This window comes from Equus quagga, chromosome 12 (genome assembly GCF_021613505.1).
Source record: "Equus quagga isolate Etosha38 chromosome 12, UCLA_HA_Equagga_1.0, whole genome shotgun sequence".
Lineage (NCBI taxonomy): Eukaryota > Metazoa > Chordata > Mammalia > Perissodactyla > Equidae > Equus > Equus quagga.
Window position 1 is genome coordinate 46,114,313 of NC_060278.1, and position 24,167 is coordinate 46,138,479.

Genomic DNA, 24,167 nt, shown 5'->3' on the forward strand with positions numbered 1-24,167 from the left:
GCGACCTCCGGGAATTCAACATTAGACATTGACTTACACATTATACAATATATGTCATGTATACATTAGTTTTGAAATCCCCTTTCCACTCCACAGTTGCCCAGTTGAAGGCACCTGAGTGGAGGCAATCACTCTCATCCATAACTTCCAAACTATGCATCCACCCCTCAATGTGGTTAAATGACTTCCTTGCCACTCACTGTCCCCCTCACTGTGGTGAATGGTGAGCTGGAGATAAGTGTGATATGTGCGATTAACCACAGAGCTATCTTGGTATCTGTATGTGTTTGGGCAAATGGAGAGTCCAGGGTGAAAACTCAGCCGTGTTGTGCATTCAGGGTCCCAGAACTGCAGGACCAGCTGATCAAACAGAGGCTCCACTGCATCTGATCCTTCTGTGCTGGAGGACGGGAGCAAACAGACCTGCATAATCCAAGCATCCAGTGCCTCCTGCTCGAGCGAGGTCCAAGTCACCTGCAGTGCTTTTAAATGTGCAGATTCCTCGGGTCCCCCAACCCCAGCAATTCTGACTCTGCAGGTAGGTCTGAGATAGGCCAGGGAATCTCCTTTTTATGTCACCTCGGGAGACACAAACACAGGCTACACTTTGGCAGCACCATCTTTAAATCTTAACCAAGCCACTTAAAAGCCTCTTGCTCAGTAAATACATGAAAATAAAAAATGAATTCGCCTTCATGACTTTTAATCCATTTGTTCAAAAAGAGACCGTCTCTATTGCTTATCTTCTGGGTTCTTTTATCTTATTGGGAAAACTTTGGGGCAGGATAACCTCATCTTAACCAATATTTTTAGGGATGATGAATTTAAAAAGAGAAAAATGATTTAGGAGCCACATGGGCTGTGAACAGCAAGGACTATTCTGTCCTCCAGGGGATTTTATTTAAAGCTGATGAAGCATCAGAGCTGCCAGTCCAATCCTCAGTGTCAGAACACAAAGTTATCAACTACACCCAGGTTAGACAGTGAGTGGAAGAGCAGGAGGCGCCACAGGCCCTGCGCTCCCTCCAGCCGCTCCCAGCATCTCCTTGGAATGGAGAAGCGGTTCACCCAAGGTGACAGGGATGGCCCTCGAGCTGCTTGGCACAGGCAGGCCTTCACTTAACGAGTGTTCAGAATCACACTCAGCATGGAGAAATTCACCCTGACCCTGGACGCCTGCCCCCTGGCATCCGCTCACTTACATTTTTACTCAATTACTATTTCTAAGAACAGAGACAAAAAAAAAATGCAGAGCCCCACTGCTCAGCAGCCTTGCATGGAAGATCGGAAAGGGGTCCGCAGGGCTTTCCTGGAGGCCTGGAAGCCGGGTGGGGTGGAGGCACCTCCCACTGTATGGGAATCTACTGGAGCCTGCGCCTATCTCCTCTCCACGCCCTCGGAGACACTCCTGATTTTCCCAGACTTGCTGAGGAGCAGGGTGGGTTTCCAATGTTTTTTCACCAAAGAAAGAGGGAAGCTTGACGCAATTCTATGACCAAAAGTAACCCCAAGTGAGAGGAGTGTCCGAGAAGGAAAACCATGCAAAGAACCAGGGTAGGCTGCTCAACTGGCTTACTATGGGAGGAAAAGATGAAAAGGAAATTAATTTAAAGTAGTAGGTAAGAAAATTATAAAATTAACGGGACAGGATTCCAAAGGTAAAGCAAAAGGAAGGCAAAAAAGTTTGGGGTCTCTGCGGACAGGTGGAGAGCATCAGGCCAGACCTGAGTTCAGATTTTGGCTCTGCCAGTAGCGAGTGCTTTGACCGAGGACAAGGGATTTACTGCTCCAAGCACAGCTTCCTGAAAAATGGGGATCGTCATCCTGGCCCTGCCCAACTGACCAACATGGGGAGGACCAGGATGGTGTGAACTAAGTACCAGAGAGCTGGGGGGTATTCAACAAATATTTTCCTTCTCTCCTTTCCTTTCTTTCCCAAAAAGCTAATGGGGGAAAAAAAAAGTCAGACAATTAACTCCTTGGTTTAGATAGTGAAATAAAACACAAATTTAGAGATTAAAAACAATATAATCTGTCTTATGAAAGGGAACTTTAAAAACATGGATCAAGCCTTTCACTCCTTTTATTCAAACCTTTCCCTCTTTTCATTCACATGGCAGCTTCTAGCCACTGTGAGGCTTTCTGTACTGAAAAACATGCATATTCTCAATAGATCAGTTCTTTTTGAGGAAACCCTAGCTTAGGCCACTGTAAATAAACTATTTTATTCTTTTATTCCTAACAAGCAAGGTTAAGCATGATAAATGGCAGACTAGGATATACCAGTGAATCAGACATCTACCAGGGTAATAAAAACATTTATTTTGTTCCTATCCAGGACCTCCACCCACTTAGAATCAAAATAATCCAAATCTTCTCAGGGCCTCAAAAATGCAGAGTGAACCCACGCCAGGATTGTGAGTCCATTTCCTCTCTTCCTGAGAATGGATCAGAGACAACTTGGGCCACTGAGTTCCTGAGTGCCAGGATCATCTGAGACATCTTTGCTGTGGTCTCACACTGCCCATCATGCAGTAGGCGCTCAATAAAACCTGGTTGAATTGATTAATGTTCCAAATCAGAAAAGGGTGAGACCTCTGGCTTTGGTGTCCCCCAGACTAACTCATGGCACTGGCTCTGAGGAGTCTGTACTTGTTTGGAGGGTCAGGAGCAAGTGGCAAGCTGCCAGGTCCAGTCAGCAGAAGGCTTGACCCATGGAAGTCCATTTTCTCATGCAACCCAGGAATGACAATATGAAGGTCACAAATAATGGCTTCAGCATAACTCTTCCTCAGGCCTCCCTCTAGAATGTCAAAGGAGAGAAAATCTCCTTCTTCCCCTTCAGTTCAGTAAAGAAACATTAATTGAGCGACTTTTAAGTGTCAGGAATAAGAACAGATACAAATATGATACACAAAAAGGACCCTGGACATTCTGGCCACTCTGTTCAACCCTCCAGAAAGTGTCTTCCATTAGGGTCAGGTGATCAATGTTTCAAATCTATTTGGAACCCCTGGAACACATATCTCATACACCCACAATCCACTCTTTCACATATTGCTATCAAGTCATCATATTACTTCAAAGCTATTCATAGGTTTTTTTTCTCATATACACTGACTAAAATATTGGGGGCACCTTTGTGATGGTTCAGCTCCAAAGCTGCATTTCAGAATTCTATTTTGCCTCTGACAAGTTCCCCGCAGGAGACAAACACTCAAGATGGGCTTGCTATCACTATGTCAAATGAGGTATAAAGCAGACAAGTGTACTCACCAAGGTACCCACAGAGCACCTGGGACTGTCTGGAGCACAAGCTGCCCACTGAGCCAGAAGGTGTTGTAACAACTGGGCAGACAGCTAGGAGTTTTAAAAAGCACAGTCATTAGCTATTTTACTGAGGAGATGCCTTGCACAGAGCTATACAAAGACTCAAAGTAGGAGAGGGACTCGCTGAATGTACTTATCATTCCCCCAGAAATACAAGGTCCCTGCTACTCAGGGCCAGAAGATTAGACACTAAGCATCTACAGGGGTTTCTGGATTCTAGTCCCAGATCTTTTGGCATCCCTTAACCAGCGGTCAGGCTCCTGAATTCAGTTTTCCCTTTAACACGCTCTAGTGTTAAAATAACAATGTACAATTTATATACTGAAATGGTAAAATAAATACCTTTACTTATAATAAAGATGAATAAGAAAGGCCTTGACCTCCTTTGACAAAAGACAGCCTACCTATTAAGCATAAAACTCTGTTTTTCATTTGGTTGGCCTAGATTTCAGTTTTCTTAAAACCACCTGTCATCATTTCTAACCCGCCCATGAAAAGTCCTTCTCCAATGAGTCAAAAATACAAATGGATCTTGGTTTGGGGCTGCTTAGCTACAGTTTTAAAATCTAGGGCTCCTTGGAATGGATTAAACATGTCTTCCGTGATGGTTACTACATCCTGAAATTTTGAACTTCTCTTTCTTGAAATTCACAGCAACCAGATCTGGTATATTGCCCACTATAGTCTTATAAAAGAAAATACCCCTCAAAATACCTCCAGTTGAAGAGAAAACATTGCTGAGCATTCAAAGGCTATCCTATCTGTGGTGGAGACAATAATAAATATAGGATTTTTGCGCGAGAAGATGTAGGTTGAAAGCCCTGCTCTGTCAGAGGTTTCCCGTGAATCTTTGGACAAATCCCTTGATTTTCCCAAGCCTCTGTTTCTATAAGATGAAGTAGACATAATGCCACCCGTGAGGGTTTTTAGAAGATTGAAATGAGATGACATATTTCAAAGAGACTGACAAATAAACGGTGATCAAGGGATGTAACATTATTAGTGATCTAATTTATTTGATAGATGAAGCTCTGATTGCCTTGTATGCCTGGCAGGAATATACTTCTCCCCTAGCTCCTTACACAGATTTAAAATCCACACACCTTCCATTCACCCAAAGCCTGTCTTTTAGAAGTAGCATTGCCACTATTCAGACCTGACTTGTAAATTTCTTTTGACAAAAGACAAAGGCCTTGTGGATTCCTCTCTTTCCCTCTTTTTTTTTTTTCTTTTGCCAGATTTGTGCCTTTTATCTCTCAATTTTCAAATAGATAAGACTTTTCCCATCCCCTGTAACTTACCGTCTCCAACATCCAGCCCACTAACAAGATCCCAGTGATATATTTTCACCCTTGTGTGGATTACACCCTCTAGTCAAAACCCTTTTTAACTGAGATGCGGGACTCTGAATGGCCTGCATGAAAGATGAAGGCCCACCACTCAGGTTTCTGCAACATGCTGCTATCATGTTGCCACCATATGCTGTTACCAGCTGACATCTGCTCACATATGTTCTCACCAATAAGCAACCATGTTGTTTATTTTTAGAGCCTTCTTCACAGTCTTACAGGGAGAAAATGCCCTCAAATAACCAGTCAGCAAAGACAGGAAGCTACACTGGGGATAAACTGTTTGTCACAAGATTAGCAAGTCAAACAAATTCTTCTCATTCACATCTGACCTCTAAAAGGAGATGCTGAAAGTTATCTTAAATAAAAATCTCAAAGCGTATAATCCGAGAAAGGCAGAGCATAAGTCGCTTGGTGAGCAACACTTTTTCTTCAAACTATGGCCCTCTGCGTTTCTTGGGGGGATTTAACTCCTTTTCCTGGGAAACAGCACCTTCTTCAGGCCAGTGGATGTTGTGATGCAGAAGAGGGACAATTCTATTAATTGAATCCTGATCCCTGAGATTGCCCCAGGTCACCCAGGTCGAAGGAGCTCTGGGTGGGGACAAGGCAAGGTTACTAGTTTTATTTGCAATTTCCAACAAGCAGGTCTCAAGTATGCACCATTGGCTTACTTTCACTCTGCTGTACAGCTGCAGTATGAAAATCTTTTCTTTCCTTTTTTTTTCTTTTTTTGGTTGTTTTTGTTTGTTTGTTTTTTATTTAATTGCTTGTCTTTAAGCAGGGTCAACAGGGCGCTCTGGTGCCTCAGAAATTAGGACCATGAATTGGATGGAGATATAAGTGATGCTAATAGTGATTATTTAGGCCAAAGAAAGCAATTCTTAGTTTTCAAAAAAACAATTTTCAGCAATCTATATGATTGATGTGGCACTGTGGTACGGATACACTTTTTCAGAGCAATGAGGCTTTGGGTAAATGAGAAATGCTTTGTAAAATGTGAAATCCTATGAAAAATCTGAGACATTAACAGTCTTAGAGAAATAAAGTTTTTAGAAGTACTTGGACACTCACTAATTGATAATGGGAGACCATGGCTCATAGAAGTCACAAGATAGAAACAGTCCCGGAATTAAAATTTTGCATTTAAATTAAAATAACTAAAAGAAGATGAAGTTAACCATAAAAGTGTTGGGCTTCATTTTTGCCTGTGATGACACAGCTAAGAAATAAACCAGCAAAACAAAAAATACGCAGTGTTTCCAGAGTATTTTTGAACTACCTGCCTGAGAATCAGCTGGCCTTCTTGTCAAGGTGCAGGATTCTGGAGCCGACCTTAAAACTACTGATAAATAATCTGGATGGAGGGTAGGGGACAGAGGTTTGGAAATTTGCGTTTATAATAAGCACTGCAGGTGATTCTTTTGCACGGGAAAATTCGAGAACCACTGGTGTAGACCTTTGTGACTTATAGGTTAGAAAGGCCTTTTCCAAAATCTCATTTGACCTGAAAACAACCCAACCAGGTGGATCAAGAAAAAATTATCCCCTCATAAGAGCTGTTTGTTCTGAGTAAGTAGTGGTTTTGTGTAGTGTTAAAGTGTCTATAAGAGAGATAAAGATAAAGCCATTCTTCCTGCATTGATATCTTAAGCAGGATGAAATGTTATTAAAAATGCTCAGGCAAACTTTGTGTCAAATTAGCCCCTGCCTCAATTCCTCCCAAGACTGCCACACGGACATCTCTCTCGTGATGGTACAATTCCATAAGCGGGTGCTATCATTTCCCCCCGACACTATGCTATGAGTTTTTCTACTCTACTTAAAGAATTCCCACAAATGTTACTGCGAAAGGGCAAACTGCTGATCCCAAATGTATAATGACTTGGGGTCAGCTTGGCTCAAGACCCTCTTTCTAGGATCCAGGTACTAGTGCCAAAAAATTAATGAAATAAGACATGACTCTGTACACATAGTTTCGTTATTGATGGTGATATTTTCCGACAGTGGAATTCTTCTGAAAGATAGCTCTCTCCAAGACAAACTAGTACCCTAGCCACCTCATTTCTTGGAGGAGAAAAGTACGAGTTTAGTAGGTGAAACAGTGGCTGTTCAGGACTTAGTTCACAGATCTGACCAGTAACTTCCATTAACATCCAACAACCTAAGGCTTAACAGTATGAGGAGGTACAGATGAATGCTAAATCACTATTCAAATCAACATGATTTTTAACAGACATATTTAAGGACAGGAACTGCTGCTTCAGAACCAGAGGTGAAATCCATAATTTAGCTTGGGTTCTGCCTGGCTACTTCAGGGTAAAAGCCAGGAGTCTGGTACCCGCCTCCCTGTTTCCCTCTCCTGAACTTCCAGAGCCCCAAATGCCAAGGTATGAGCTTGCATGTGGAAACGTTTCCCCACGGAAACCCCTGACAGACCTCCAAGGGGACAGTTCCTTTACCAAATCATCCATCTTCTGCAAAGAAATGTCCTGAGTCTGTGATATTTTTTTTCTCCTTCTAAAGCAGAATCAGAATAAGTCATCTACCTTTTTTGGTCTTAATTTAGCAACTTAATTATAAGAGTTTATTACAAAGCAAGTAGAAACAACTTCAATGGTACTGTCATTAACACATCGAAGCAGAAGTGACAATGAGATTAAGTCAAAGGATAGGGAAATAAATGACAAAATAAGAATAAAGTCTCCAAATAGAAGGAATGGAAAATTTACTGCTATGTATGGTATAGAGAGAATAATCCCTGATGACTTTGGTCTAAGAAACATCAAATTACCCACACTGAAATGAATCCAAAAATTAAAAAATTAAGTCATATTTCCTAGAAAATTCCCATTTCTGTTTTGGCAACAATAAATATTTTAGTGCTCTTCAAATGCATTAAAAAAATGACTGTATTCTCTTTAGATAGTGCTTCCTCATAGGTTTGCAAAGACCAGTGGACTTGTGGTCATTTCAGTATCTTCCTCAAAGCCAAACTGTGCCTTCTCGTTCACAAGATGCAGTTACAAATAACGATTCTTACAGCAGCCTGAAGTTATGAATGAGTCGTTACTTACGAACTAGCCTGTCAAGACAGATGTGGTATTTGTCAGTGTAGTGTGGGTCACATAGGAAAAGCCAAGCGAACAGAGCCAAGGTCTAAGTCACAACATTTTTCTTTTGCTTTCATGAGACTGGAAAGATGCTACAGTATTTCCAGAAACAAACATCTCCAAAAAAGCAGTCTTATTTTCAAATAGCTACTCCATGACTCTTCTTTCAGAAACACAATGTCTCTTCTTCAGGGCTAGCCTGCTTCATCATTATCAATGTGTAGGCAGCTAGGAAGGCCCAGAGGAAGAGTGACACTGTGTCCGCGAACAGAGACATGTGGAACACGCTCATGTGAGAGCAAACAGCTGGCCGGGGAAGTTAGAAATGCATTTGAACTACTTTCAGATGTCTGGGCTTCCCAACATCCAGAAAGCGTTTTCCATTTGCCTGAAGTTCTTCAAGTTGTTGTGGTGGAAGGAACACCTAAGCCCCACATTTCTGACTTATCAGGCAGCAACAAATCCAAGTGCTCATTTGAGAGGATGAAAGGATGGTCCTGGTCCACAAAGATAGCTTTCTCAGCACCATGAGGCTTTCCTTCCTTCTAACAGATGCTGAACCCAGTAAACTCAACTCCTCTTGGACAGCACTGGTTTCTCTCATCCCTGAAGTGGATTTACTCGGTTGCCCCGGGGAAAGCCAGGATGCTACCTCACGCACAGAACATCTTGCTCTGTTAACAACGACCCAAGGCCACATGTGGCCTTTCCTTTCTGATATCACCTCCCAAGTTTTCATTTCTTCCTAGCCTCTTTGCAGTGACTCCTAACCACCCTCTCCTCTCCTCTCATCCATCTTCTTGCGACTTCTACTCCCTAATGTCATTTCGTTGCTAATGTCCTTTTTTAAATGAATCACCTGACAGCTAAGAAACTTCTGTGGCTGGTGCTGGCTTATGGAGGTGGCATGAGGTGTACCGGAGTCCAACTGCAGCTGCCTGACCCGGCTAAGCCTTGACTCCAAATGTCCTGGCTTCTTTCTCAGCAGAGACTCTCACCAGGGGAGGTGATGAGAGACAGGGGACCTGCGAGGAGGAGCCAAACCAGGCCCAGAAACACATTATACAGAAGCCCCCTCTGCATGTTAGCCTTTTAGGAACAACATTCCCTTCGTCTTTTGTTGGATTTCAGACTTTATGGCCCAGAAAGATAAAGAGGTGAGTGCTATGTGACTCATATGCCTATTCAGAGAGATCTGTTAAAATAATTTAAACATTTCTCCCTAAAAATTGATATACCCTTCGAAACAACTGGAAACATTTTGAGATGTCAAAAAAATCAGAACTGAAAATTAATACACTGAGCATGCATAGGAAGACATGCTGGCTGGGAGGAACACATACGTGGGCCTCGTGCTCTTGATTCCAGAGGAGGATATTATGAGTTGGCGACTCTTAAAGTTTACTACAAAGGAAAGTTTTCTGAGGGCAGATATCACACCTACACTTAGTTTTATTTTCTATGTGCTTCTAGTATAGCACTCTGTGCTCTGCGCACATGGACTGCTGCTACTCTTTCATTCCACAAACATTTACGGGATTTCACCTATTTTTCATATTTTAATACCTCTAAAATCCCTGTTCTCTCCTATAGTCAATGGTATGTTATAATTAATTGGCAATGATACTTCTCTCTTAGTGGCACATAAAATAATGGTGCATCTTAAAATTAATGGGATTTGAGATTCGATGAGGCTCAGTGAATGAATAGCTGCCGTGCAAAGCTGGCTTACTAAGCAGCCTGAAGCAGCTGTACTGGGTGTTTCTTTGTACATGCCATTGTCCATCCTTTACAACCCCAGGGAGAAGGTAATACCTTCTTTATCTTTACAAGTGAAGAAACTGAGGTCAGGTTAAGTGAAGGGGTTTCAACCTGGCCAAAAAGCCACTAAGGGCAGATCTGAATTCAGCAGGAAGCAACTTAAATGTCAATGAGGCAGTTTTACTAAATTACACTGAGACAGCCAAGTTGCCAACCGAACAAGACCACATTATAACAACTGCCACAGGCCTGGAGTAGGACTCCTTGTCTTTGATGCCACCTCCCCTTTTCAGCCTCTGAGCTTCCTACTGTGCAATTCCCTGCTATTTATGCTCCTTCTTTTACTTATTGGGTCGGTCTGGCTCCAAAGTCCATGCTCATTGTATGACACTATCCTGCCTTCCCAAATAAATGAATTCTCTGAAAGAGATAAGATGAATGCCCTATCAATCAAATTTACCAAAACTTTTGGGGAGAAAATGGTTGCAGTTAAAGACCAAGACCAAGAGACTTGATAAATCACAATTTTTATGTCAACCAAGTGCAGAGACAAAAGCTGAATGAGCTGAATGTGTGAGAGGCAAGAAAGAAGACCCAGGGTTGTATGCAAGTCTTCACAGGTCTATTTCCTTTTTTAGGGAAAAAATCCAGAGCCTATGAATGTGATTTCCGGTAGGAGAAGGAAAGCCACCACTCTCTCACGGTTATGTTACATCATTTTGCAAGAGGGCCAGAAAAGTCATGCTCTTCATGTCCTGGTCTCTATGATTTGTGGTAACTAAAAGCCTTACTTCCAATAAGACATCACTGATAGAAATAGCTGTGTCCATGTCCTCATAAGTCACAGGGAAAATACTCCTAAGGACCTTATAGGGTTGCTCGTAAGGATTAAATAAGTATATACGTGTAAAATATTTAAAACTATGCTTGGCACACAGTATGTACCCAGTGAAAGTTAGCTTTCATCATCATCATTATCACCATCATTTTCATTATTATCTGTGAAACTGGAAAGAGGAAATGTATGGTTATGAGAAGCCTCTATCACCTTTAGCAAAGTGATGTGATGCATCAGGCACATTTTCCCTGAAAACAAAGGTGAGTAGATTTCATCTCTCCACATTTCCTGATCCTAATGCTTTGAACTCATACATCCTTCTTCCGGTGGTTCAATCTAATTCTCTAAAGGGAAATGCTCATTCATTTATGAAGCATTCATTGAGCAAATACAATGTGCCAGTTTCTGTAAGAACAGAGATAAGTCAGAGTCAGTTCCTGTTCTGAGGCAGTTTACGAACCAATGAAGAAGACAGGTCAGAACACAGCCAGATTTTACCTACAGCGAAAGAACAGAAGTCGAGTTAGAGATGAATATCAGGATTGTGAGAGGGCAAGGGAAGAGCTAATTAAATATGACTAGGAAAATCAAAGACGGTTTCAAAAGGAGGCAGCAACTGAGTAAAACTCGAAGGATGTTTAAAGGAGTTAAAAGATGGATCTCCCAGTGGAAGAAATAGCAAAAACAAAGGCCCAGAGGCACGAAAATAAATGGCTCATTTGGGTAAAGGCAAAGAGGATAATGTAGCTGGAGTGTAGTTTTCATGCAGGTATTTAAAGAGAGGTGGGGCCGAGCAAGGAGGAGGGGCCAGATCCTGAAAGCTCTTGGCTGTTATCTAAGAAATCTGAAATCTTACCTAAGAAGCCTAAACCTTCAAGGCCTTCATATACGAGGAATAGACAGTGCTAGACATGGTAGCTTACCAGCCCTGCCAGTCTCTGTTCCCAGCCCCTTAAGTGGTAAAGGTCATGGAAGGAATAATCCCAGGGAGCAAGGGAAATAGATCCATTGAGTGAAAGTTACAAAGAAGAGAATGAGAGGGAAGTTCCAAGACACCTCAGGCTAGTGGAAGTGGCTCCCAGGGCATCACTTTCAATCAAATTTTAATATCTCTAAAATATCTCTTTTTCATATCTCTTGTAAGCAATGGCACGTTACAGTTGTCAGTAATACTTCTGTCTTAGTGGTACATAAAATAATGGTGCATCTGAAAACTAAGGATTTGAGATTCAGTGATTAATAGCTGCCATGCAAAGAAGTCCTACTAAGTGCCAGAAGCAGAGCTAGGTGCTTCTTTACAGACGTCCTCCTCAGTCCTTCTTCATCCTTCTAAGTGAAGAAACTGAGGCCTGGTTAAGTGAAGTTAACCTCCATACATGCAGATATTCCAGTATAGTGCAGAACAGGAAGACAATTCAGACATTGTGGGGAAGAGGTCAAGGGGAGTTTTATGCCCAAGCCACCCCCGGAAGTGAGGGGGTGGTCACAGTGCAGCGCACTTCAACACCCACTTTCAGATAGAGGTTAGAGAAGAAACAAAAAGAGGGACAACACCCCAAATCCACTTCTGGTGGCGGCATGATGCGAATTTCTCCTAAACAAATGACGGAAGCAAGCTTTTCAGTCTAAACAAACCCACCAGGAAGAATCCCTAGCATGTTATTAAATTTAAAATACCTGGAGAAAGTTGAATCCCTAGGTTAAAAACCATCTTTGTTTAAAGAATATTAAGAAACAAAAGCACACCATCTGGTTTCAAAATGACAATGGAAACATTTGTTTATCTCGGCCAGAGGCACATTTCATCAAGCTGTTCAGAATCTGCAAAGTGGAATACACCCTTCTGCCTGAGCAGAGCAAGAACATCTGGCCAAACCAAATTCTCTCTCCAGGATCCCTCAGTACCGGAAATGCTACATGGGGACAGCTGAAAGGGCTGGTCCAGAGCACTTCCATGCAGTCCCCTTGCTTGCTGCTCACCTTACTATTGAACCTATAAAGCAGGTGGCAGTGGTGCCAGGGGAGGGAGGAGTCAGACCACAGTCAAACCCTCAGTGGTGGGTGGTCAGCCTGCACATCTCTCCCAGGGCCAGGCTGCTCCACTCTATTTTCCCCAGTCTTTAAAAATGCAGCCTGAAGTGTGTTGTAATCTCTGGACGAAGGCCTAGGAGTTGGTGACCTCCTCAGTTCTAACCCAGATTTGATGTGGGATCAGCAGTGAGTCATTAGCCCTTTTTTCACATCTCAGTTTTCTCTAGGAAAAATGATCTGTCATTCTTTCATATCTTTATATGAAAGATGCTGTGACGAGGTTACATCAGCATCTTTTCACCAGAGACACGTCCTAATTCAAAAGTGCAGTTCCTGGAGGAGCCCCCAGGGGTCGCTGTGGAGACAAAGAGGGCTCTAGGTCCCTCTGCCAGGTCAAGCGGTTCCCACCTGCCCCTCCAGCTTTGCAAAGCCCAGCCCCTATGGGATGGAGACTCCTCAGGAGAGGCTTGAAGCTGGCTGGCCTCACTTGGCAACAAAGACTGCCCAACTGCTTCGGTTATAAACAGTATATTTCTTCGAGGGTTTTTCCTAGTCTATGAAAAGAAAAAGAAAGAAAAGAGGAAATCCTGAAAGAGAATGTGGCCTAAGTGAAATGTAACCACAATTAGGCACTAGAGTTAGTACAAGCAATGATGCAATAAAAATGCAGGAATAAAGTTTGGTCTGCTGTGTATTAATAACTCAGTCATTGTAGAAGTCAAGAGGTTCAAGTCTGTCTGCCTTCCTTTGATCTCTCTCTCTCCTTCTCTCTCTCTCTCTCTTTCTGTCTCTCTTTTTCTCACACAGAGAATCTTAAAAAGTAAAATCCCTGAACAGAAAGCAAAAATATCACTATGTTCTAGCAGTTGCTAATATTTTCCTTCATTGGGCAATTGGTCAAGAGTCCAGCAGTTCGTATACAGAAAGACATATCCATGACCAGAATCCTCAGTTGCATTCCCCCCAGCCATAGCGCTATTGGTATTCACTCTACATTCCAGGATTTCACTTGGAAAACTACAGGGGAAATAGAAAAGGAGATTGCTTGGTACTAAATGTTTAACATGCTCGTGAAACAATTACAAAGGAAACCTATTGTGATGTTTCAGGCTGTATATCTTAGTTTATCTAATTCAACATGATAGAATAAACCAACATGATTATTTACTGTCTTCGGTTGCCTACCTTGAAGATTCTACTCTCCATCAACATGAATTGCTTATTTTCCTTGCAAGGAACACCCGAGGTAATTCCTCATTTCTTTTTTCTCTGCTCTGACTAACATCACGTTGGTGCTGACTGAAGTTACTGCTGGGTGGGGCAACACCATTACTTAGGTTAAATGAATGGGAAATTTTGATGTCTCTAAGTTAGGAGCTTCAAGATCTTCATAATAAAGTATATGCCATAAAAAATGGTCCAATTCATATTCCCATTTAATTAAGATAACTTTTTGTTTCTCTTTCTAGTCAATGCTTTCATTTTAATGTCCTTTTGATCATAAAGATATTTTATTTTTAGGTTACTACTTTTAAAAAGGTACTACTAGCAGAATTCAAGTAACCCCAAACAAATACCTGGATTACCAGGGCTGCTTAACATGGGCATTATTGACTCTCGGGCTGGATAATTCTTTGATGTGTTAGGGGAATGGGGGAAACCTGTCCTGTGCATTCTAGGATGGTCAGCAACATCCTTGGCCTCCACCCACTAAATGCCAGGAGCAGCCCTTTACTCCCAGTCTTGACAATGAAAAATGTCTCTGGACATGGTCAAATGTTCCCTGAGGGTGTGGGAGGGGGGCAAAATCACCACATTAAAACCACACCGTGTGCCTGAATTGTTACAATGAAAAAGGAAAAGGAAAGAAAGAAAATGAAACGTTTGTCTCTTCCTTTTTTTGATTGTCCAAGCCTCTACAGATTTGAATCATCAATCATTTGGATCCTTACTCTAGTTAATGGAGTCACCTTTAGTAAATTTCTAAAGCCTTGTGCACAGTCTTTTGAATAGATGTGCCTTGAACTTCAAATGGATTGTCAAAGGACTAGACGTCCACTAACTCCCACTGGGTAAACGATCGGTAAACCTTAGCATAACTACACATTGAGCCTTAAACTAACAGCCTATGAAAAGATCAATATGAATAAATTCAAAACTAATCAGACTCCTTCTTTAAATGTTGACACAGTATTATTTATATCCCATAAATACCTTCTTGACTAAAATTCATCCTAGGAGATTGGCACCTGGCCAGTTCTATTCATATTTACTGTATTTATATAGTATCCTGGGCCAAGGATAATATTTAAGACAAAATATGCCTGAGGGCATATACAATATCTTTTATATTTTTACTTTTAAGTCTCAACATTGCTAAAAATATTTAGTCTGAACTATATAAAATGTCCCACAAAGGGCTATCAGCAATCTGTAATGATATACAGCTCATTGAGTATAATTAGAGCATATTTGTAATATTTGAGCTGAAGTCACTCCCTGAACGCTAATAAGTTGGTGGTAAAAAATGAACCAGTGATCTTTCCCATGCCTTCATCTCTGGGGCTTATGACCCTCGCCGATTCACTGCAAGAAATGACAGGCACACTCCCTCCTCACAGCCACTTCAGTGCCGGCCCAGTTAAAAATCAGGCGGAAAAATCTTAAAGAGGCAAAGTTGGTATAGAAGCCAATGCTGTACTTTCAGTTTGCTCTTTAAAAATACGGTGGAGTGATTTCTTCTTTTCTTCCTTTCTTTTGGAAGGGTTCACTATATTCCAGTATACCTAGAAAGTGCTGGAAAATCAGTTAACCTACTTTCTATAAAATTATGCACAGTCCTCGCACAGTAGTATCAAACCTGCTATTAATATGGCTTTCTGCTCCTAAACTTTCATACAGAGAATACAGGCTTTAAGGAGGCTTTTAAGGAGTATATTTTTCATACTGAACTTATCAGACGTTTAATTTATTTGGTGGCTGGGGGTAGGATGGAGAAGAGAATCTACACACTGATCTTTGATGCCATCCTTTGAAATCCTAATAACCTGAGAACTTTTCTAATTTGGTGATACCATGATTCTGGGTTGGATCATGTCAGCTCTTTGGATTGAAGTGTGTTTGAAAGAACAAAGAATGAACATCCTCTCTCCACTTGCTCTTGCTCTTTCCACACACCTATCTAATGATGCGATCAGACCTCCTCTGTTATAAAAGTGCTGGCTGTTCATTAGAGCTTTTGCAGGTAAACATTGAAGCGATGACTGGGTCAGGTTCTGTACTTGCCTGTCTGCCCAAACACCAGTAGAACTGATGCACGTGGAAGAGAAAGCAAACTGACTCAACCCTCTGTTCGGTCTCAATGGTTTTGGACTAATTACAATGAACTTTCTTGCCTAATATCTCCTTGGCTCTGCCCCAGGTAGAAAGCTTTACTTCCCGAGGGGAATAAGCAGGGTGGAGCGGATTTATCACCACTGTTGTGGATGGTGCCATAATTACAACAATAAAATCATCCTGCTTGCCAGGATCTCCTGCATCTGCTCTGCTCTTGAAAAAGCACAGGAGAAGCTGCAGCAGAGGAAAGGTTGCCAGGAAGACAGGGGTTAGATCCATCCGCTGACATTCTGAGACCATCAAGTACAAGACATGGCAAGTCACACAGCTAGGACTTGTCAAACTAAAAATAAATATTAAAAAAGAAAAGCACCACCCTGCAATTAGAACCTCTAGGATGAAATTACCAAGATGGCCATATTATCTATTTAGGCAAGACACAGAGACTTTGTGAAGGCAGCCAGTGAGTATATAGGACATGGAAAGGGGAGGAGAGAAATGGACGGCCAATGAAAAGTTTACGACTTGGGATTTGGAATACGCAAACGTCGAAGCGGATTTTTTTTTTTTTCTTTTTCTTCTTCTTCCTGGTATTTAACCCTCTCAGGTATCACTGGATGCTTCTTCTTTTCTTTCTTTTTTTAAGAACTTGGGAAAAATTCTAATCTAACTGTCCTCTTCCCTTCCTCCCAAGGAACTCCACAATAAATCATTTCACTCCCATTGCTACTGTATGCCAGCTGGTTTTGAGGACACTGCCCTCAGAGAAGTCAGTAAAAAAAAAAAAAAAATCGGCTGTCTTCTACTCTGAGATTCAGGAATGCATCGAAGTAACTGCAGGAAGCCTATGAAAGGGCAGGGAGCAAGGGGCTCAAGGGTGAGAAAGATAAACGACAAACGCGTCAGAAAAGTGATCTGCTATCTTAAGAAGGCAGATTTGGGCGAATTATAAAATTAACATGATGAAACACCTTTTAAATATAGTCAGAAACGAAGTTTTTCTTTCCACCCCTCCAGGTGAAATCAAAAGGGGACTTGGTTACAGGACCTCGCCTTCGGGGAATGTAAACACCTAGCTATGGCAATCGGTTCAAGAGTTGAGGTTTTGGGGTAGGTTTCCCGAGGAGTCTCCAAATCAGGTTTTGTCTTGGCGATCTGACATTTTTCGGGGAGTTACAGACAATAGAGGAGGCTTGGGGAACCAGCTGATAGGTCGGCAGGAAAGGGGCGCCTTCCGGAGAGGCTAGTTTTGAGCCACTTTTTTTAACCCTTCGTGCACCGGTTCGCCGGGCTCCACGCCAATCGGAGCAAAGAAAACAAACCTACCAGGATTTCCCAGTTTAACTCTGCCCCAGGGAGCGCCTCCAGTTTGACAGAGGAGGCTGACTCCTAGCTGGTGGCCTGGTAAAGAATTTCGGGGAAGAGTCAAAGAGAATAACGCCTTAGAAAGGACTGAGGCGTTGGGGGCAGGGAGAAATGGAGAAAATAAAGTAGAAAGTCAAGATTTTAAAGCCTACCTTTCTCAAGCAGAGAACTGGAAAGGGGGTGGGTGGGACGAAGTACAGCAGAAGGGGAAAAGAGCGAGCGGGGACCCAGAGAGGGAAGGGCGATCCCTGGAGTTGTTGCGCTTTTGAGAGCTCCGCGCAGCGCTTAAACCTCTGGGAGTGGAAGCGAAAAACAGTACTTACTTTCCGAGGGGAAGAAGGGCGGCATGTCTATTTTGTAAACCTCCTTGGCGTAGTACTCCTCGTCGCTCCTCTCGCGCTCGCAGGCGGCCGCCCTCCGGCTCGCCTTCTCCTGGAGCAAGTCCCTGGTGCTGTTGTAGATGGAAATCACCTCCGGGGGGACTTCCTCCGGTTCGGGATAGTCTTCTGGGGGGCTGGTGAGCTTCAGCTTGCTCAGGATCTGCCCGCGGATGGCCTCGATCCTCTTGCGCATGAACTGGTCCATATCGAGCGTGCTGCAGGTAGACAGGCTGAGCGCCACCGCGACCAAATGCAGGAGCAGAAAAGCGCTCAGCACACAGTAGTGCATTTTTTTTTAAAGGTGGAAAAAGTTAAAAAAAAACAAAAAAAATTTAAAAAGTAGGAAAAAAAGAAACCAATAACTCTCAAAGTTCAGATCAGGTAGGTTTTTTTTTTTTTTAATGCGAAACTTTTGCAAACAGTCGAGAGTCAATGTCCAATAGAAAAGCTATCTTGCTTGAATTCCTTTAAAAAGAAAATACAAGTCGTTCCAAAAGGGGAAATATTAATACACGATGGCCAGGGGTAACCCTAACTTTGGGGAGTAAGAAAAAGTTTTCTTGGAGCGACGAGATGGGGGGGAAAAAAGAGACGAGTGGCTATTAGGCAGAAATAAATTTAAGAGGAAGAAACGGAGTTCAGTGTGTCAGTTTCGGGTGCGGAGTGGCGGATCTGAACTCGGCTCCTCCAGCCAAAAGGGAAGAGATGAAAAGGTCCCGGGGCTGGCAGCTGGCGAACTGACGGGAGGGGCGCCGGGAGCGCTGGAAGGGGGGCCGCCGAGGCTGGCCCAGGCTGTAATTTATATATTTAAAGAAGGAGCGGTTCAGCCCTGCCTTCCACTGCGGCGCTGAGCGCAGCAGCAGCAGCAGCAGCTCCGGAGCGGAGGAGCGCACACGTGTGTGAGTGTGTGTGTGTGTGAGTGTGTGTGCGCGCGCGCTGGCGTGCGCGCGCGCTGCGGGCGAGCCCGGCGCGCCGCCGGGAGGCGGGTGCGCTTCGCACGGCGCTGGGGACTCGGTCGGGTCGTGTAGCGGCCGCAAGGGCTGCCGAGGCGGCGAGGATCCTGCTCCCGGAGCGGCGCGCCGGGGCCTACCCCCGGGCGGGCGCACGCCGAGCCTCTCGGTTACTCCACGTTGCCGCCGCCGCCGCTCGCAAACGCGTCCAGCCTCCAGCTCCCTCCTGCTTCTGCTCCTCCTTCTTCTCGCGCTCCAAACGCCAACCCGGCAACAGACGAGCAGCTGCCGCCGCCGTGGCTCTCACCCCCTGCGGACCGCAACGGCAGCCCCGGAGACCGCGGACCGGGGGGTTTTATTCCTAAGGGGATGCGAAGGGGTTCCCTTGGAGTCCCACCCTCTCCTGTCTCTCCCACTTGGACTTTCTCGCTTCGGGTAGGTAGGCAGGCACTTGGCACCCTGAAATAGACCCTCTTCTGCTTTCTCCTGTCTGCAGCCAGGCAGCCCGTTTGTTCCCAAATGGCTCCCTAGACCGTTACACTGTGTTCTCCATCCCTTTCCCCATGCCCCTCCACTTGCGCTCTCGCTCTACGCTCTCTCTGCCTTTCTCTGGGTCTCTCTGTATCTGTCTGCCTGCTCCGCCCTCCCGCCCTCCCTCCCTCTCTCTTCTCTCTCGTCGGAAGCTTCTGAAGCTCCCCTCGGAGCAACCTTCTGCTGCCAGCAGATAACATCACGATCTTGCCTGGGAGGAGAGATTTATAAGTTCCCTCTGAACCACGTGTTTGCCTTCAACAAAGTGACGTGCTAGGATTACAGTCAGAAGTCCTCTCGTTTACTTAGACCACGGGCTCTCCCCGAACCGTTGAGGGGGTGTGGAAATGAGGATGGCTGTGGGCGAGGGCGGGAGGAGGTGGAGTGTGCGCCCTGACAACAGTGATTTACGGTATTTACTTTATATAGTCATTTTGGACCGGTCTGTTGAAGGACAAGCTATCAAGCCTCCCGTTTTCACTTGGTGTGGCTCACCCACAGCCTCCCAAATTGAATCACTTGCTGTAGAATGGAAGTCTTCCCCCCTGTACTGTACACACACAGAGACACACACGTGAAAGGGCATCAAACGGTTCACTCAGGGCCAGGCCAGCCCTGAGACATGGCTTCCAATTTAAAATTCACCTCCTGTGTTTCTAGTGGAATCCTTTTCTGAGATGCCAGAACACTGTGCTAGTACCTCTATTCTAAGTTTATTTCATTATGGTTTGTTGTTTACAGTGTAGTCCTCCATTTGACTGTGGACTGCTGAAAAAAGAGCGCTCCATCTTTTTTTTTACCTGGAGAATGAAGTACATTTATTTGTTTCACTGTTTGAGTGAATGACTGGCTATCTTCCTCATTTGCTGCCTAAGCCACTTCTTGATATGGCTTTCTTTTCACCCTCTTCCCCAGCTAGACATTAGCCACCAACTTCATTCTTTCTGTAGCATCCATCCAGGAAACTGCCATTTTAAGTGTTTGGTGTCTACTGTTACACACTACACACAACTTGACATTTTCTATTTCAACCAAGTCCAAATTAGATGAATATAAAAATAATTCTTGCCACTGTTCACTTTCCCCTTTTTCTTTTATTTTACCTTGAGTTACTCAAAGTCAACATTTTCATTTCATCATGACTGTGGCCATACTGACTAGACAGATGATTTAAACTGGAAACTCTGTTGAGTGTCCCCCCAAACTCAAAGCCTCTATATTATTCCCTAGTTCAGATGTTCCTTTTATTGTAGAAAGGTCACAAGGAAGTTCCTCTAACTTTTGGAGTTTATACTTGACATGCGCATGGGGCCTATATCATTAGTAAATAGAGTGCTGAATAAATAGCTATAACAATAGCTAACACATATTACACTTAGTAATGTGAGATACATATATAGATGTATATAGATGGTCATTTAATCTTCACAACCTGTACCTATACAATAGGTATTATCATCTCTACTTTGCAGATGAGGAACCGAGGTACAGAGGTTAAGCACCTTGCTCAGGACCACATTAAGTGGTGGGGCTGGATTTGTAGTCAGGATCCTTGTCTGTGTTCTTACCCCCTAGGTACTCCTAAGAAACACTGGTACCCAGAATATGTCTTTCAAACGGATGCTGTGGTGAAGTAAGTTTGGGAGATACTGGGTACTGTATTTGCCTTCTTGTAGATTCACAGTTCCCACCATCATGTTCAAGGCTCTGAGAATCTTGCAGAAAAGAAAACTGTTCAGCTCTTTTTAACACAGCATATTCTGAACTCCCTTGAACATGGAATTTTTTCCGTATTAATACACATCAGAAAATTCTGGAATAAAAGAATTGTTCCAACTCACTTCTGAATAATTCTGAAAATTATGTATACATCAGCATTAGCAGACTCCTTTCTTTGAGGCCAGTTTCACATGGAAGCAACTGGAAGGGAGTTAGATAACCAGCTACCATTCCAACAGCCAAAGCAAAATATAGTCAAGAGCAGCTAATGTGGGGCCAGCCGTTTCATCAGGCTGTCAGCCCTGTGAGTTCAGGTTGAGAACTGCAGGAATCTAGCTATGCACAAAGGGGAAAACGAGAATATCCTCACACCTGGGGTAATTAGAGAACACAGACAAGGAGTGGCGACCTAGAGCCACCCAGTGAAGATGTCGCTTGGAATATGGCTGGTTACCTCGGTCCCCATCCTCCGCTGGGGACGTCAGTTCCACCTCCCCTCAAACCAGGGAGACCACCTTCTTGGTATAGACACAAAGGCCCCTGATGGTGAGCGGATTCAGATTAGTGTGAAGAGAGCAGCAAAAGCCCACCTACATCACTTCTAGGAAAACAACTAAGCCATAAATTCTTCTGACAACCATCTCCCTTCCCAACATAAACCCACACTTTTGTCCACAATACTTGGTGGGACACTTATTGCTAACTTAACAACTCCTTAAGCTACTTTTAATTTTCCCACTGCCCAGGAAGGTAGGACAGGGCAGGGGTTGGTGAAATCTTCTGGAATGGGTGAGTATAATAGCTTGAGCACCAGAGGAGGACCCCCTTTCTACCTCTCAGGTGAGCAATCCTTTGAAGATGTAACAGGTAAGACTGTAAGAGCTGTCTCCCTGGTAACCATAAATGGATCCTTTCTTCTACTAAATAACTCTCTGGAGTCTTTTCACTTTTATATTCAAGATGTAAACATTCACCAAATGTATTGAGATCTTATGTGCTAAGGACTTTATACAGGGTAACAGGGTATTGAACCCATACAGATCGTCATGATTACCTCAAGGAGGCAGGAGGGCACAGTGCTTAAAACGGCAGGCTCCAAGGTCAAGTTTTCTCGGGTTCAAATTTCTGTCACTTTTCAGCTTTGTGATCCTGGCCAAGTTACTCAGACATTTTGGGTTAGTTTCTTCATCTGCAAAATGGGGTTAACATATCATACCAACAACATAAGATTATTGTGCGGATTAAATTCTACAAGGCACAGAAAGCACTTCTAACGCAACCTGGCATTCAGTTTGTGCTTAGTAAATGCTACCTACCATGTTCTTATCCTCTGACTTCTTCATTTTGTCGGAGAATGTACGATAACACACGTGTGGCTTCCACTCTTTCTCAGATATAAATAGAAAGAAACAGCCAGGGAAGACACTAATGAGAATTGCTTCATGGTTTATGTCTCCTAGCAGTTTCTAGAAGGACATGCTCATTAAGTTACTTTACATAGTATGGTATCTTGCCCCTGGTAATTGTAGGAAGAAAGGACGAGATAATACACTTTTGGTGACTACGACTCTAAATGACTATCAAAGTCCAGTTAAGCCCAAATTCAAGATGAAAGTCGCTCATTATTTAACATCCTAAAATAGAATTCTTTGTTTTCCAGATCAGAGAGGTAGAGGGTGCAGCTGTTCTGACCACCAGCCCTCCTCTGCTCATTAACAGGTCTATTCACTTAATTAATGTGGAATTCCTGCAAGAGGCGAAACAAATGTTTGATACCAAGACAACTACTCATCTCTGTCCAGGAGTCTTACCCCTACGGGTCACAGGCAAGAGTTTATGATCTAATAGGTCCTTCCTAACTCTGATGAAAGAATAACTTCATTTGTAACAATTTTGAAAGCTTTCCACTATGGTTTCAAGCATTAAAAACCAGGAGGTGGAGAAAAGAAAGATATGGAACTACTGTTATTGATTACATTTTACTCTAATAGTGACACCTGATAAATGCAAAATAACCCTTGAATGTGATAATACGTTAAAAAGCCTTTTGAGTTCTTACAGTTTTTTCCTTTGATGCTGCAATTCAAAAGCAATGTTTGGTCTATAGCAATTTTTGTCTCATGTTCTGTGTGCATTTCTATGGATAAACAAGTGTCTGCTCTCAGAATAAGGAAATGGAAAGGTTAGCGGTTTCCCCATGAAAAGTAATACAATCATCATTTCCGTTTTGTATCTTGAGGTTAATCTAAGAAAGAGGTGATACAGAGAAAGGAGGGAACAATGGGTAGGGAGGAGAAGGGCCTAAAGAGAAGTTCAGAGGTGGTACAAGATAAAGAGATAAACTCCAGAGACAGGGACTAGAAAAAGCCGAGCCTATCAGTAGGCTGTGAGGTTTGAGAGAGATAAACTCCTCACCCTTTACTGATACGCTCACTGGAACATTTATCTTACCCTTTGGAATTATGATTAGCGGATGGATTATTGCTTGTTGCTTTTGGGCCCGTCTATCTGTACATTTTCAGCTCTGTGAGAGGTCCAGCAGGAGGGAAGTCTTTCTTTGGCAGGCAGTATCTTAGTGGCCTGGGCTTTGTCATCCCCTGGGTCTACTGAAGTCAGTTGCAGCTCTGGTTTCTTGCCCCTGGTGAAATTTATCCACTAAAATAGCATTTAGTGGCTGATATAAATAAACAGCATTTAGGGAGTGATATAAATAAATGAACATATGGGGACAGTTGTCATACAGTATAGTATGGATACGAGCTTAATAAAATGCTAATATTGATAAAAAGAAGCCAGCAGCATAGTTCTCCATACTTTTTAGGATAGTGTTTGACACTCGCCCTTCCAGAATCTCTACTACTTCACTGACCCCACCGCCCCAGCAGTCCACAGACACGCTTCACTGAGCAAGAAGCCGGAATTAGGTTGCTGGGGGTAAAGGAAGAGAAATATTAACGAAGGGAAAATAAAAATAAAAATAAAAAATGAGGAACAAAAAGAAAAGGCAAATGATAGAGAAAAACATGATTATGTTCTCATAATTAAAATGAGTATGATAACAAAGTAGAATTTTTATTTTTTAAGATACATGGTCTTTAAATGAATTTGTCATCATTTCTGTGGGCTTCACAGATTCTGTTAGATTCTGAATGTGTAAATCTCCGTTAGCGAAGTTACCAACCTATATTTCAAACAACCTGCCTTTCTGCTGTCTCAATTGTCCTGCAATTAAAAAATGAGAATGAAATAAAAACCAACAGGCAATAGTAATTGTACATAACCTGGATATAGTTTTTTTTTTAAGTTAGAAGGAAAAACTAGTAAATAAGTATTTTAAAAAGCAAAGTGTAAGTATACTTTAATAAACATTTTAAAAAGCAAAGCTGGATGGGTAGTTATAATTTGTAAAACTGGATATTAATGGCCACAAACTTTTCTTGATGTTTGTTTCAAGTCTTAGAAAA

At 42.9% G+C, this 24,167-nt stretch overlaps 1 protein-coding gene across 3 annotated transcripts in view; it reads right to left on the reverse strand.

Annotated features, from left to right (window-relative positions):
• TGFB2 (transforming growth factor beta 2) overlaps positions 1 to 19,109 on the reverse strand; it is an 83,037-nt gene extending 63,928 nt beyond the window's left edge. Inside the window, exons 1-2 of one of the 3 annotated variants that reach the window (XM_046679602.1) lie at positions 17,447 to 19,105; positions 3,277 to 3,360 (exon numbers count right to left, since the gene is read on the reverse strand). In XM_046679602.1, coding sequence (XP_046535558.1) covers positions 3,277 to 3,360; positions 17,447 to 17,792 — 430 coding nt within the window. In that variant the 5' untranslated portion in view covers positions 17,793 to 19,105. Of the gene's footprint in view, positions 1 to 3,276; positions 3,361 to 17,446 lie in introns of all 3 variants that reach the window. The other 2 variants (XM_046679604.1, XM_046679603.1) reach the window with 2 other exon arrangements.
• Positions 19,110 to 24,167: the final 5,058 nt, after the last annotated feature.